The sequence below is a fragment of the Salmo trutta genome, chromosome 30 (assembly GCF_901001165.1).
Source record: "Salmo trutta chromosome 30, fSalTru1.1, whole genome shotgun sequence".
Taxonomy (NCBI): domain Eukaryota; kingdom Metazoa; phylum Chordata; class Actinopteri; order Salmoniformes; family Salmonidae; genus Salmo; species Salmo trutta.
This window is the reverse complement of record NC_042986.1, coordinates 41,068,860-41,084,747: the sequence shown is the minus strand read 5'-3', so window position 1 is coordinate 41,084,747 and position 15,888 is coordinate 41,068,860. Positions and strand designations below refer to the sequence as shown.

The 15,888-nt window shown below is 39.7% G+C and overlaps 2 protein-coding genes across 2 annotated transcripts; one reads left to right on the top strand and one right to left on the bottom strand.

Annotated features, from left to right (window-relative positions):
• Window positions 1–1,500: 1,500 nt before the first annotated feature.
• LOC115168699 (uncharacterized) lies at window positions 1,501–8,485 on the bottom strand. The gene is made up of 14 exons (XM_029724198.1): window positions 8,400–8,485; window positions 8,238–8,305; window positions 7,900–7,959; window positions 7,670–7,750; window positions 7,342–7,419; window positions 7,048–7,092; window positions 6,851–6,922; window positions 6,484–6,561; window positions 4,704–4,790; window positions 3,027–3,065; window positions 2,189–2,260; window positions 1,992–2,024; window positions 1,822–1,889; window positions 1,501–1,735 (listed from the first exon to the last, which is right to left on the bottom strand). Exons 2-13 carry the CDS (start codon window positions 8,278–8,280, stop codon window positions 1,837–1,839), a joined length of 741 nt encoding a protein of 246 aa, XP_029580058.1. The 5' UTR covers window positions 8,281–8,305; window positions 8,400–8,485; the 3' UTR covers window positions 1,501–1,735; window positions 1,822–1,836.
• Window positions 8,486–10,532: 2,047 nt separating this feature from the next.
• Window positions 10,533–15,430, top strand: LOC115168698 (uncharacterized). The gene is made up of 7 exons (XM_029724197.1): window positions 10,533–11,224; window positions 11,452–11,838; window positions 12,118–12,426; window positions 12,752–12,868; window positions 13,069–13,266; window positions 14,336–14,488; window positions 14,833–15,430. The coding sequence occupies exons 1-7, from the start codon at window positions 11,191–11,193 to the stop codon at window positions 14,871–14,873; spliced, it is 1,239 nt and encodes a 412-aa protein (XP_029580057.1). The 5' UTR covers window positions 10,533–11,190; the 3' UTR covers window positions 14,874–15,430.
• Window positions 15,431–15,888: the final 458 nt, after the last annotated feature.

Sequence of the window (15,888 nt, the reverse complement as noted above, 5' to 3'; positions counted from 1 at the left end):
ACTCCTCTTTGCAGATCTTCTCCAAGTCATTAAGGTTTCGAGGCTGACGTTTGGCAACTCAAACCTTCAGCTCCCTCCACAGATTTTCTATGGGATTAAGGTCTGGAGACTGGCTAGGCCACTCCAGGACCTTAATGTGCTTCTTCTTGAGCCAGTCCTTTGTTGCCTTGGCCGTGTGTTTTGGGTCATTGTCATGCTGGAATACCCATCCACGACCAATTTTCAATGCCCTGGCTGAGGGAAGGAGGTTCTCACCCAAGATTTGACGGTACATGGCCCCGTCCATCGTCCCTTTGATGCGGTGAAGTTGTCCTGTCCCCTTAGCAGAAAAACACCCCCAAAGAATAATGTTTCCACCTCCATGTTTGACGGTGGAGATGGTGTTCTTGGGGTCATAGACAGCATTCCTCCTCCTCCAAACACGGTGAGTTGAGTTGATGTCAAAGAGCTCCATTTTGGTCTCATCTGACCACAACACTTTCACCAGTTGTCCTCTGAGTCATTCAGATGTTCATTGGCAAACTTCAGACGGGCATGTATATGTATTCTTGAGCAGGGGGACCTTGCGGGCGCTGCAGGATTTCAGTCCTTCACGGCGTAGTGTGTTACCAATTGTTTTCTTGGTGACTATGGTCCCAGCTGCCTTGAGATCATTGATAAGATCCTCCCGTGTAGTTCTGGGCTGATTCCTCACCGTTCTCATGATCATTGCAACTCTACGAGGTGAGATCTTGCATGGAGCCCCAGGCCGAGGGATATTGACAGTTCTTTTGTGTTTCTTCCATTTGCGAATAATCGCACCAAATGTAGTCACCTTCTCACCAAGCTACTTGGCGATGGTCTTGTAGCCCATTCCAGCCTTGTGTAGGTCTACAATCTTGTCCTTGACATCCTTGGAGAGCTCTTTCGTCTTGGCCATGGTGGAGAGTTTGGAATCTGATTGATTGATTGCTTCTGTGGACAGGTGTCTTTTTTACAGGTAACAAGCTGCGGTTAGGAGCACTCCCTTTAAGAGTGTGCTCCTAATCTCAGCTCGTTACCTGTATAAAAGACACCTGGGAGCCAGAAATCTTTCTGATTGAGAGGGGGTCAAATACTTATTTCCCTCATTAAAATGCAAATCAATTTATAGCATCTCTGACATGTGTTTTTCTGGATTTTTTTGTTGTTATTCTGTCTCTCACTGTTCAAATAAACCTAACATTAAAATTATAGACTGATCATTTCTTTGTCAGTGGGCAAACGTACAAAATCAGCAGGGGATCAAATACTTTTCCCCCCCACTGTATACTCTGGACACTAAAATACTGTGGACACTAAAATACAATGAACATTAAAATACTGTGGACACTGTAGAATACAGTGGACACTAAAATTATTGTGGACACTAAAATACTGTGGACATTTTAAATACAGTGGGTTGCAAACACTGTAAAGTCGTTGTTGTGGATTTGTAATTACAATCCCATGTGTGTTTTGTATCCAAAGTTGAACATTTTAATTGTGATTTATAAAACGTTTATTCATCATCAGTGCATGTAATAAAAGACAGTCTTAGTGCTTTACACAAAAAATAGTTTGAAAATGTTAAAGATAAAACAATAAAATGTATGATCTTCAAGGTATAATCAAACTTTAGTGTTTGTGATTAATTCAAAATACTTCTTTTTTTCTTCTTCTAGTGTTTCTACTAGTCACCTGTTGCTTTGGAAACCTGCAAATGCATAACTTTCCCCTAAAACAAAGCAAGAAAAAAAAAACACAAATGAATACATTTGACAAGAAAAATGTAACAATTATCCTCATAAGAAAGGCTATTACCTCGTAGAACAAGTTTTAGCATTTCGCTGTTGCGGTAATTCCACTGTGGATTGAACAGATGAGGAAGTCTTGAGGGGGAAAAAGATTTAGGGATAGGTTTAAGTGGTGAGGGAAATTCTGTTAAATATTAACTTATCATGCACAGGCCAAGTTGTTTTCTAATCATTTACCTTTGTACTGGCGTTTCCTCTTTGGTGATGAAGCTAGAGTAAAACCAGAGTGAAATTAGACAGCATTTAATTAACCGGTAGGACAAATTGTATTCAGATTACTTCTACTTCAAAAGGTAGAAACATCTCCCTGTCTTCTGGGTTTTCATTTCTAGCCATCTTATTAATGTTTGTTTTTCTCTCACTATAATACTTACCAAAAATATCCTCAATGAGTCCTTTACACCAGTTCCAGTTTTTCACAGGTTTGCTCATGCACGTCATATAGCCTACCACAAAGAGAGGGAAACCTAGCTGATTCCACCCTTGGCAAGAGACAACTTAAATGTGTGAAAATGTATGCATCATAATTACAAGTGCTGAAATGATACAACTATCAATAATAGTAATATGTGAAAACTTGAACTATTATCACAGTGTAGACTTAAATAAATACACAGAGTGTACAAAACATTAGGAACACCTTCCTAATATCGAGTTGCTCCCCACCTTTGTCCTCAGAACAGCCTTAATTTGTCAGGGCATGGATTCTACAAGCAGGGCCAGGTTAATGCATCACCTTACCGGGGATGAAGCCTGTGGCCCCAGGCCCATGGGGCCAGGTGTTTCGAAAGTGGTCCTCAGGGATGCTGATCCATGTTGAATCAAATTGACTAGAGTTCAGCGTTCAACATCATAGTGCCCACAAAGCTCATAACTCAAAACTGGTGCGGCTGGCAACTACTACCATATCCTGTTCAAAGGAACTTAAATATTTTGTCTTGCCAATTCACCCTCTGAATGGCACACACACACAATCCATGTCTCAATTGTCTCAAGGCTTAAAAATCCTTCTTTTAACTTTAACCTGTCTCCTCCCCTTCATCTACACTGATTTGAAGTGTATTTCACAAGTGACATCAATAAGGGATCATAGCTTTTACCTGGATTCACCTGGTCAGTCTATGTCATGGAAAGAGCAGGTGTTCCTTGTGTTTTGTACACAGTGTAGACTTAAGTTAATACGGTCATTACAAAGAATGCCCTTTTACTGACGTGAAATATTGTCTTTCATCTCTCTCTCTGCCCTTTTTTCTGTTGAAAAAAAAAGACTGAGTGTGAATTGGTGGAGTACTCAGTCGTCTTACTATCAGACAGAAACAATCTGAATTCAATAGAAGGGCCGAACAATCCAGGGGAATCTACAGCGCGTTCAGAAAGTATTCACACCCCTTGACTTTTTCCACATTTTGTTGTTGTTACAGCCTGAATTTAAAATGGATTAAATTGAGATTTTGTGTCACTGGCCTACACACAATATCCCATTATGTCAAAGTGGAATTATTTCGATATTATTTCGAGATATTTTTTTTAATGTATTTTTAAGCTGTGATGTCTTGAGATAAGTATTCAACCCCTTTGTATTGGCCTACAAAAGTTCAGGAGTAAAAATGTGCTTAATAACTTATATAATAAGTTGCATGAACTCAATAATAATAATAATAGTGTTTAACATGATTTTTGAATGACTACTTCATCTCTGTACCCCACACATACAATTATCTACTGTATAAGGACCCTCAGTCCAGCAGTGAATTTCAAACACAGATTCAACCACAAAGACCAGGGAGGTTTTCCAGTGCCTCTTAAAGAAGGGCACACATTGATAGATGGGTAAATATTTTAAAAAGCAGACAATGAATATCCCTTTGAGCATGGTGAAGTTATTAATTATACTTTTGATGATGTATCAATACACCCAGTCACTACAAACATTCAGGCGTCCTTCCTAATTCAGTTGCCGGAGAGGAAGGAAACCACTCAGGGATTTCACCATGATGCCAATGGTGATTTTAAAACAGTTACAGAGTTTAATGGCTGTGATAAGAGAAAACTGAGGATGGATCAACAACATTGTAGTTACTCCACAATACTAACATAATTGACAGAGCGAAAAGAAGGAAGCCTGTACAGAATAAAAATATTCCAAAACATGCAACTTGTTTGCAACAAGGCACTAAAGTAATACTGCAAAAAATGTGGCAAAGCAATTCACTTTTTGTCCTGAATACAAAGTGTTATGTTTGGGTCAAATCCAATACAACACATCACTGAGTACCACTCTCCATATTTTCAAGCACAGTGGTGGCTGCATCAAGTTATGGGTAGGCTTGTAATAATTAAGCACAGGCAAAATCCTAGAGGAAAACCTGGTTCAGTCTGCTTTCCACCAGACACTGGGAGATTAATTCACCTTTCAGCAGGATAATAACCTAAAACACTCGAGTTGCTTACCAAGAAGACAGTGAATGTTCCTGAGTGGCCGAGTTACAGTTTTTGACTTAAATCTACTTGAAAATCTATGGCAGAGACCTGAAAAGGGTTGTCTATATATGATCAACAACCAATTTGACAGAGCTTGAAAAATGTTAAAAAGAACAATGTGCAAATATTGCACAATCCAGGTGTGGAAAGCTCTTAGAGACTTAACCAGGAAGACTCACAGCTGTAATCACTGCCGAAGGTGCGTCTACAAATTAAATACAATTTTTTTTTAAATCGATGTAATCCATTTTGAATTCAGGCTGTAACACAACAAAATGTGGAATAAGTCAAGGTGTATGAATAATTTCTGAAGGCACTGTACATGAACATTTCGTATATGTGTACATTTATGTAAACATTTTTAAATACAATTGTGTAATGATATAAATGATAGGATATCTGCCTTACTCAGTTCCTTGATGTAGTTGTCATCTAGCTGACCATAGCAGCTTACCATTCCTTTCAAAGTATGGGAGAGCCAACAGCTCACAACGACTGAAAATATAGAGTATACAGCAATCAGATTTAGCTGATATGAAAATTATAGAATATCTTGTTGTCTAAGTACTTATAGAATACCTTGTTGTCTAAGTACTCACAGAATACCTTGTTGTCTAAGTACTTGTATAAAATACTGTTGTCTAAATACTTATAGAATACCTTGTTGTCTAAGTACTCACAGAATACCTTGTTGTCTAAGTACTTATCGAATACCTTGTTTTCTAAGTACCCCAGAATACCTTGTTATCTAAGTACTTACAGAATACCTTGTTGTCTAAGTACTCATCGAATACCTTGTTATCTAAGTACTTATAGAATACCTTGTTTTCTAAGTACCCCAGAATACCTTGTTATCTAAGTACTTATAGAATACCTTGTTGTCTAAGTACTTATATAATACCTTGTTTTCAAAGTACTTACAGAATACCTTGTTGTCTAAGTACTTATAGAATACCTTGTTATCTAAGTACTTACAGAATACCTTGTTGTCTAAGTACTTATATAATACCTTGTTTATAAAGTACTTATATAATACCTTGTTATCTAAGTACTTACAGAATACCTTGTTGTCTAAGTACTTATATAATACCTTGTTTTCAAAGTACTTATAGAATACCTTGTCTAAGTACTTATAGAATATCTTTGTTGTCTAAGTACTTATAGAATACCTTGTTGTCTAAGTACTTATAGAATACCTTATTGTCTAAGTACTTCTAGAATACCTTGTTGTCTAAGTACTTATAGAATACCTTGGTGTCTAAGTACTTATAGAATACCTTGTTGTCTAAGTACTCAGAGAATACCTTGTCTAAGTACTTACAGAATACCTTGTTGTCTAAGTACTTATATAATACCTTGTTTTCAAAGTACTTATATAATACCTTGTTTTCAAAGTACTTATAGAATACCTTGTCTAAATACTTATAGAATATCTTTGTTGTTTAAGTACTTACAGAATACCTTGTTGTCTAAGTACTTATAGAATACCTTATTGTCTAAGTACTTATAGAATACCTTATTGTCTAAGTACTTATAGAATACCTTGGTGTCTAAGTACTTATAGAATACCTTGTTGTCTAAGTACTTATAGAATACCTTGGTGTCTAAGTACTCATAGAATACCTTGTTGTCTAAGTACTTATAGAATACCTTGTTGTCTAAGTACTTATAGAATACCTTATTGTCTAAGTACTTATAGAATACCTTGGTGTCTAAGTACTTATAGAATACCTTATTGTCTAAGTACTTATAGAATACCTTGTTGTCTAAGTACTTATAGAATACCTTGGTGTCTAAGTACTTATAGAATACCTTGGTGTCTAAGTACTTATAGAATACCTTGGTGTCTAAGTACTTATTGAATACCTTGGTGTCTAAGTACTTATAGAATACCTTGGTGTCTAAGTACTTATTGAATACCTTGGTGTCTAAGTACTTATTGAATACCTTGTTGTCTAAGTACTTATAGAATACCTTGGTGTCTAAGTACTTATTGAATACCTTGGTGTCTAAGTACTTATAGAATACCTTGGTGTCTAAGTACTAATTTTCAAATTTCTCTTCAGCAACTTGCTAAATAGCAGGCTGATGGACTTTAAAATTGTATGGATGAATCAAAACCACACCATCCTAGGAGGTAAAACTTAAAATGTGAACTATCACTTTTTAAGGCGATAATAAGTCTGACCTGGATCATCAAAGATCAATGCAGACAACGGGGTAATGAACGGCTGTGCCTTATCAATGAGTCTGTCCATAAAACAACCTGCAAGAGAAAGACTGACTTAAATCAATGATCACCTCTGCGAATATAGAGTACAAAAACCACACTTAACAACAGATACAGTATACTGTATACAAACAGACCATCACTTAAAAACAGATACAGTGTATATGTATATATATATATATATACATATATATGCACACAAAGACCATTACATAACAAAAGATACAGTCGATATATATACAGACCATCACATAAGGTATACACACTCAGCCACACATTTTATTCACCATCAAAATACTGTACTGACTGCTGAACATTGACTCACCTCCGAATTTGGAGTCTGTTGTCTCAAGCCAGCATTCAAGATAAGCATCTGTCATTTCAGCCATGAAAAGCTCTATGTTGACACAAACAGAGAACTCATTCAATGACAGTTATTCACATCTCTTTATGGTTTAGAATCATTTCTGTCCCTGTCTTAAAAGACCCATTGTCATTATAATGAAAATTATTGACGCATACCGGCATTTGGTTCGACAATTGAGGAAGCTTTTGGATTTTGTGCCACTAGAAAACACAGTTCTCATAGTTAGAGGAGGGAATCATTTCACTGTGATAATACTAAACTGTAATGAATCATTACACTGTAATAGTACTAAACTGTAAAGAATCATTACACTGTAATAATACTAAACTGTAATGAATCATTACACTGCAATAATACTAAACTGTAATGAATCATTACACTGTAATAATACTAAACTGTAATGAATCATTACACTGCAATAATACTAAACTGTAATGAACTTAACTCACATAACAGGGGCAGGTACTGTTGGAAGAATTGATCTACACAGCGGTTGGTGATTTTCTTACACTTGCGGACAATACAACCTGCAACAAAAAAACAGGTTAGTTACCAGTAATAATGATTGAAAAGGCCTAAAGACATCAGTTTTGATTTAGGGGAGAAAAAAAAATAATAATATTAATAAATAAAATAGAATATTATATCACGTATCATTGTTTTGATAATGCATGATGAAAAGACGTATATACTTTAGGATATATAAAACAGCAAGATGATCTAATCAATGATCTATAAATGTATTGTAACTAAGACACCTGACATTGTTCTCCTCACCTTTGAGCTGTTCTGTGGGGGCCTGTCCATGTGTGTCCACACAGGCATTGATACTCCTGGCACATGTCCTTTTCATACAGTCTGAAATATATACAGCAACATGTTGATGACAACACAATTGAATTAAACTAGCATATGCTTTAGTGTACACGGGGGAATAAAAATGAATAGCTTGGTCCCACATCAGAAAACAAGACTGGCACTCATCCAATAAGGATAATGTTGTTTACCGGTTATATCAGAATGGAGTGCTGGAAACTCTATTGCTCCATAGTCACCTGGAAGAACAGCTAGAGAAGGAATGAGATAGTGATGTTTGTTATATGTGTAACATGGTAATAACATTCATGATCATTTTCTCTTTCACTTTTGAATGACAGTAGAGAGATTTAGTGCTGTTTGAGATGGCAAAGTAACACCGTTCAAACCTCAACCACATATAACAGCTAATGTTTCTCCATGTTTATTATCATTCAGATACAATAGATAAAGTCGTTAAGCCAAATGTTACATTGTAATCACTGTAATAGCTTTATGCACAATACTGTTAGAGTACAAGGGGAATTACCACAGAGTGAAAGGAGAATGATCGTCAGAGTCTCTCTCTGCATGATTTCACTCAAGTCTGCTCTCAACCTGTTCACATTTAACAGAGATAAATAGATGATTAAATATGAGAATATCTCTAAAAAACCTCAATAAAATACAGAGACATTTAAGAAATGAATACCTGATTCAGCCCCTAAAAGTCAGTGTGGTGCGTTGAAAGGTGACAGCGCATATGAGGCTTTTGGTTTCAGTTATGAATTTTACGAATGCGAATGCTGTGGTCATTTGACTAGCGGTATGTATTTTTTACAACCAGTTATCTGCAATTGACTCATATAGGCAGATAAATTAGTGGGATGACACAGCTCTTTCAGTGATTGGTGGGGGACTGTCTGTATCAAAGGAGCATCAAGAATGTTTGTTTTCCTAAGATATTTTTCATCCATCAATATGGCTACCCTTACCTACAGTACCTGCACACGGGTCATTACTTTCTACCAAAGATGGGCTACTTTCCTGTGCAATGGTTCATCCCATTGAGGTATACACTGAGTATACTAAACATTAGGAACACCTTCCTCATATTGAGTTGCACCCCCCCCCCCCCCCTTTCGCCCTGAGAACAGCCTTAATTCATCAGGGCATGGGCTCTACAAGGTGTTCAAATCAAATCAAATCAAATTGTATTGGTCACATACACATATTTATCAGATGTTTTTGCGGGTGTAACAAAATGGGTTGTAAGCGTTCCACAGGGATGCTGGCAAATGTTGACTCCAATGTTTCCCACAGTTGTGTGGATGTCCTTTGGGCGGTGGACCATTCTTGATACACACAGGAAACCATTGTGTGTAAAAAAACAGTAGTGTTGCAGTTATGGACACAAACCGGTGACCCTGGCACCGACTACCATACCCCGTTCAAAGGCACTTAAATATTTTGTCTTGTCCATTCACCCTCTGAATGGTACACATACACAATCCATGTCTCAGTTGTCTCAAGGCTTAAAACCCCTTCTTTAACCTGTCTCCTCCCCTTCATCTACACTGATTGAAGTGGATTTAACAGGTGACATCAATAAGGGATTATAGCTTTTACCTGGATTCACCTGGTCAGTTTATGTCATGGAAAGAGCAGGTGTTCTTAATGTTTTGTATACTCACTGTACACCTGTAGCTTCATCCACGACGTACAGTATGAAATGGATACATTGTAGCAGAGTAGCTGGTGGTGAATGAGTGACCTCTGTCTGTGGGATGGAAGGATGGTCACACTTTTTTATTTTATTTTGTGGGATGATCATTGGGTGTATTCATTACGCATCGCAACAGAAAACAATTACAGTTTAAGAACCAAACGGAAGCAAACAGAGCAAACAGAACTAAACGGGGAGGGACCTACATGAATTTGTCCAATAGAAAATCTTGTTTCCGTTGTGAAACGTTTCCGTTTGCAACAGACAAAACGTTTCGCTACATAATCGGTGTAATGAATAGACCCATCGTCACAAGCCAGAGGAAAAACATTCAGTTCAATTCAAAAGGGCTTTATTGGCATGGAAAACATATGTTTACATTGCCAAAGCAAATATTAATAGTTAATAAACAAAAGTGAAATAAACAATCAGAAATGAACAGTAAACATTACACTCACAAAAAAGTTTAAAAGGAATAGAGAAATTCAAATGTCATATTATGGTTATGTACAGTTTTTTAACAATGTGATAATAATTTAAGTACTAAAGGGAATATGTATTAACATTAATATGGGTTGTATTTACAATGGTGTTTGTTCTTCGCCGGATGCCCTTTTCTTGTGGCAACAGGTCACAAATCTTGCTGCTGTGATGGAACACTGTGGTATTTCGCCCAGTGGATATGGGAGTTTATCAAAATTCGATTTGTTTTCATATTGTTTGTGCGTCTGTGTAATCTGAGGGAAATATGTCTCTAATACAGTCATATATTGTGTTGCACATAGCCCGTCTTATCTTGAGAGCCAGGTCTGCCTACAGAGGCCTCTCTCAATAGCAAGGCTATGCTCGCTGACTGGCTCACTGGGTCACTGGGTCACTTTGTGACAAGTCAAAGTTTTCCTTAATTTTCAGTCAGTCACAATGGCCAGGTATTTTGCCACTGTGTACTTACTCTCTGTTTAGGGCCAAATAGCATTCCAGTTTGCTTGTTTTTTTTTTGTTAATTGTTTCCAATGTGTCAAGTAATTATTTGTTTTCTTATGCTTTAATTGTGTTGCTGTCCTGGGGCGCTGTTTGTGAACAGGGGGATCAGGGGAACCTTCTCCAGGTTCATCTCTCTCTGGGTGATGGAAGGTTTGGGAATCGCTTCCATACGTTGTCTGATGACGTACATATAACGCGTCACGGACATGTGTCTAGCTAGTTTTCGTAAACAAAAAATAAAATACATGTTTTAAAGGATTTACCGAACGCCTTGAAGTGATTATATATGGATGATAAAGAATAATGTATCTATATTGTTAACTATAGCTACGCCATCCACCCCATTAGCTAACTAGAGTAACTATATGCTAGCTAGTGAGCTAGCAGGCTAGCTAGCTCGTTTTTAACCGTCATCTTCTCCTTCTCTCAAAAAAAGTTTGATATCTGAATGGACATTCATTTTAACGACAGGGGGTAGTGTTCTCCGTTTAAAATGTTAACATGTTTGATATCCGTTATTAGGTGAAAAGAAGGACCGCGACTAACCACGTATGAAGGAATGTAGCTAGTTAGCTGACGCGAGCAGGTTGTAAGAGCTAGCACACCGAAATCATTAGGCTAGTATTGCGCCGCGATAGTTTGACTTGTTAACCAGCCAGCTATATAGTGGTGTCAAGTTGAAGGACTCCATTGTCCGGTGCATTTTGAGTAGTCTGTTCCCCCAGAAAATCGCATCGAGCTGTCATCATCATCATCATCTCTCGACTCGCGGTCAAATGGAACGGTGACAAAGATGCTGAAGATTCTCCTTGTCATTTGCACGCTAGGTCAGAGATGATTTAAATGTTTTGCTCAGTGCCTGATGATTATATGGTGTAATGTGTTCATTGTAGAACTATCTTAGTATTTCAATGTGCTCTTTGATGTGATGAGCAAGTATCATAACCTTGACTGTAAAGGTACTTTACTGTAGCAGTGACTCCTCAGCAGTTATTTTCATGATTATAGTTCTAATGTACTGTTTTCCTCTCTTCGTTATGCTGTTCCCATACAGGCTGTGCTCTTGTTACTTGGGATGGAGTCAATGCAGACGGTGAATTGCTGAAAATGATACCCTCTGCAGATGGCGTGTCGTTCATCCGGCTAGTCAATGGGGACAGTGAGTGTTCGGGGCGTGTGGAGGTACTCCAGAGGAGCCAGTGGGGGACGGTGTGTGACCACGGTTGGGACCTGAGGGAGGCTGACGTGGTGTGCCTTGAGATGGGCTGTGGGCTGGCCGAGAACGCCCTCCGTGGAGCTGCGTTTGGCAGGGGCTCCAGAGAGATCTGGCTGAGGCACGTCCAGTGCTCTGGCCACGAGGCGAGCCTGACGAGATGTCCCAGGGTCCTCCACAGTTACTTCACCTGCACCCATAATAATGATGCTGGGGTGAAATGCTCAGGTGAGACTGAGGCCAGGAGGATAGCCTGGTACCAGATCTGTTGAAACTGTTTAAACAGATCCCCAGGCTACAGGAGGCAAGGACACCTATAATAGTGAGGATTTGTTAAGGGACAGAAAACATTTCCATGTTGGAATACATATGAACAATGGTAACGATTTAACAATTGATAATATACGTGTGGTTGTGATTGTGTGTTTTTTTTGTTTTTTGTTGAGACAATGTATGTGGCTAGGAACTATCCTAATGGATATATAACATACCTTTTGTCCCTTACAGGTACACTGTTGATGCCCACCCTGTCCCTGCTCTCCTCTCACACTGTCTTCTCTGCTGGGGAGGCGGTTCGCTTCAGCTGTACTGTGCTACTGGGCCACCACCTGAATGACTTCCACCTGTATAAGAGGGGCATAGCCACCCCGTTGGTGACTCAGAGGGTGGACTCTGCCCAGACCAGGGTGGAGCTGACTCTGTCAGACCTGGAGACTACCCACCAGGGCAGCTACAGCTGTTTGTATAGGATCAAGGGCAGCTCTCCCTCCTCCTTGCTGAGCTCTCCACCTAGCAACTCTATCAACATCACTGTGGGTGAGTTATCTGGGTCCTATTCAGTTAGATATAAAATGGAAGAAAACAAATGCGTTTTGCTACGGTATGCGCTAAAGTTCAGTTTTCATATGTTCAGGATAGATAGTAGTACCTCCTCATTTCACTCCATTTTCAAAACATGTTCTCCTTACTAAACACTTTACTCTCTTGTCACTCTTTTGTCATTATAATTTTGTCTGAAGTCCTGACATCTTTTCCAGAAACAAAAATGACTTGACTGACTTCTTTTGTAATTTGGATCTATCCTGTAACTCAATGACAGTCATATTGATCCCCATCCCTTGTTTCCTTCGCATCACGCCAGTGGAGCTGCACACCCCTCAGCACTGGTACAACACGTCCATCGAGGCTCCCACAGGCTCTGTCATCAAAGGCCACAGCTTCAACATTACTTGCTCCACCGAGCAGCAGTACCCTGGAGGTAACTTGATTAATTTATTGGATTCATTTTACAATTTGCCTAGTCCTGGAGTAATATCAATTGAGATTCTCCAGTCAGCAAGCTTTTTAGTCTTGGGCTAAGCTGTGCACGGGAAAACGGTCCATAGAGCCAAGAACAAGCAGTACATAGGTGTTTGTAAATGTAGCTATTTAGTCACATTATCTTATTTCCTTACTAAGGTTCTTTCCAGCTGCGTCTGATCCGTTCCAACGGCACGGTACGACAGTCGCTGCCTGCCCTCTCTCCCTTCGTCACCTTCACCTTTTCAAACGCACAGCGCTCCAACGAGGGCTACTATTACTGCCTCTACAAGGTCCAGCTGGGCGGGAGAACCTTCATGTCCCGGGAGAGCCAACCGCTCCCTATCTCCATCAGAGGTGAGGGCCTGCTAGACAGCATCTAGGGCAGTAGTCTGGTCCATCAGAGGTGAGGGCCTGCTAGTCAGCATCTAGGGCAGTAGTCTGGTCCATCAGAGGTGAGGGCCTACTAGTCACCATCTAGGGCAGTAGCCTGGTCCATCAGAGGTGAGGGCCTGCTAGTCACCATCTAGGGCAGTAGTCTGGTCCATCAGAGGTGAGGGCCTGCTAGTCAGCATCTAGGGCAGTAGTCTGGTCCATCAGAGGTGAGGGCCTACTAGTCACCATCTAGGGCAGTAGCCTGGTCCATCAGAGGTGAGGGCCTGCTAGACAGCATCTAGGGCAGTAGCCTGGTCCATCAGAGGTGGCCTACTCCTGTGGTTGTTGAGTTGCCAAGACAACACAAACATATCCAAGGCCAGCTTACTAGGGCACCACCTCAGGCCTTGTGGATTGGTGTCATGAGGCCAGGCTACTAGGGCCTCACCTCAGGCCTTGTGGATTGGTGTCATGAGGCCAGGCTACTAGGGCCTCACCTCAGGCCTTGTGGATTGGTGTCATGAGACCAGGCTACTAGGGCCTCACCTCAGGCCTTGTGGATTGGTGTCATGAGGCCAGGCTACTAGGGCCTCACCTCAGGCCTTGTGGATTGGTGTCATGAGGTCAGACTACTAGGGCCTCACCTCAGGCCTTGTGGATTGGTGTCATGAGGCCAGGCTACTAGGGCACCACCTCAGGCCTTGTGGATTGGTGTCATGAAGGTTATTTATCGATTATTTATCTGAATGTTTTTTGTTGTTGTTGTCATGGATTACCATATTCTTAAATTCTAATGCAGAGAAAGAAACACAGATGATCATACAAATAAGATGATCTAGTGTTTAGTTGTAATGAATTATATGATATAAACTCTAATGTAAACTGTTTATACTTTCATATAATGACTGTCTGTCCATCTGGTTGTGGCCATACATATATTCATGTTTGTTTGTGTCCACCCTCATCAGACCTGGAAGATATAAACCGTAATATAAAACATGTATCACTTCTCATATTGTCTGTCCATCTGGGTGGTGTGCCCCCTCATCAGACCCAGACCCAGTGTTGAGCCCTATGGTGATCAGCTGGCTGGCGTCTGCTCTGACCTTCCTCGTGGCTCTCCTCATGATCATCATCATCGTTGCCAGAGTGCTTTGCAAGAGGGAGAAGAAACCCTTGGAGCTAGAGAGAGAGACCAGAACCTGTGAGTCCTTTTCATGTATAATTCCCACTCCTAGCTTTAGCCTAGAATCCAAGTTGGGGTCAGTTCCATTTCCAGTCAATTCAGAAAGTAAAACCAATTCCACATTTTCCTCATTGAAAAGTATTGAAGAGAATAGGAAGTTCATTGTTCTTCCTGAATTGAAATTGACCCTAACCCTGCTGGAATCCAAACTGATATGCTTAGAAACAATGGTGAAACAAAACATATCAGTTTTATATTCCTGGCTATCTTCGCTTAACACTGTCAAGGTCATTTAGAAGAATCATCCTGTATAACCATGAACACACTGACACGTCCATTTACATGTCTGATTTGACCAACAGGTGTGGACAACACTTACGTTGCCTTAGCAATAAAATTGTGAGTTGGGAAGTTGCTGTATATTTGGAGAAGGACCATGTTTTTGTGAGAGAACCATAAAGATGGAACCATGGAGAGACATTCCTGAGCAGACAAACCTTCCTGAAGGATGGCTCTGGAGCACAGATGGAGAACACCACAAGACCAAGTTACCAAAACACTACGAAGGAGACATCGACACGAACATGCCTCAGTCTCTCGCCATCTACTAGTAGTACCTGGTAGAATCCTGCATTAGAACATGACAGCAGCACTTGTAGATAGAGTAATTGTTAGGCCATCATCTATATACCAGGTACTGTAATAATCAACAATGAAAAGGGCAATAACTATAATGACCCTTTTTGGACACATTGGCCTTTCTGGTGCAGTTCTCATGCCAGCTACAGAATGATAAGTATGGACATGAAATAGAGCACTGTGTTCCAATGATTTAAAATATCCAATGAAGCTGTTTTTTATCTCGATATCAAATCATTTCCGGGTAACAATTAAGTACTTTACTGTTGATTGTTTTCAAATAAAATGATCAAAAATAAACAACAATAGCTTCTTGTCAAAGAATTTCTCAAGCAATCATTTTTTCTAGGAGTGTCTGGGAGTGGTCTGAGTGCAGAAAACTGAACTAGTTATTAGTCTATTAACTAATATACTGCCTAGTGAGGTCACCAGGCAGGTCAAATCTCCATCCCACCAAAACAGGCTGAAATCTCAGGTGGTCTTTTCAAACAGCTCTTACACTAAAAGGGCATTCTCATCATTTTCACAGTATTATTCCAGCATCAATGTAGAAATGTATATAAAACACAGGACAATCACATTTTAAATGTATGGTTGGGCCTTTAAATGATGGTTGAATAAGACTGATGGTCAACAAGAGAACAGTGGACACTTGTTGGACTGAAGAAAGATTCACTAAGGCTTGTCAGCGTCGCTCCTGAATGGAGTAGTTTGACAGCCTGGTCTCAGATCTGTTTGTGCTGACTTGCCACTGTTGGAGAGACAATAACAACAGAAGT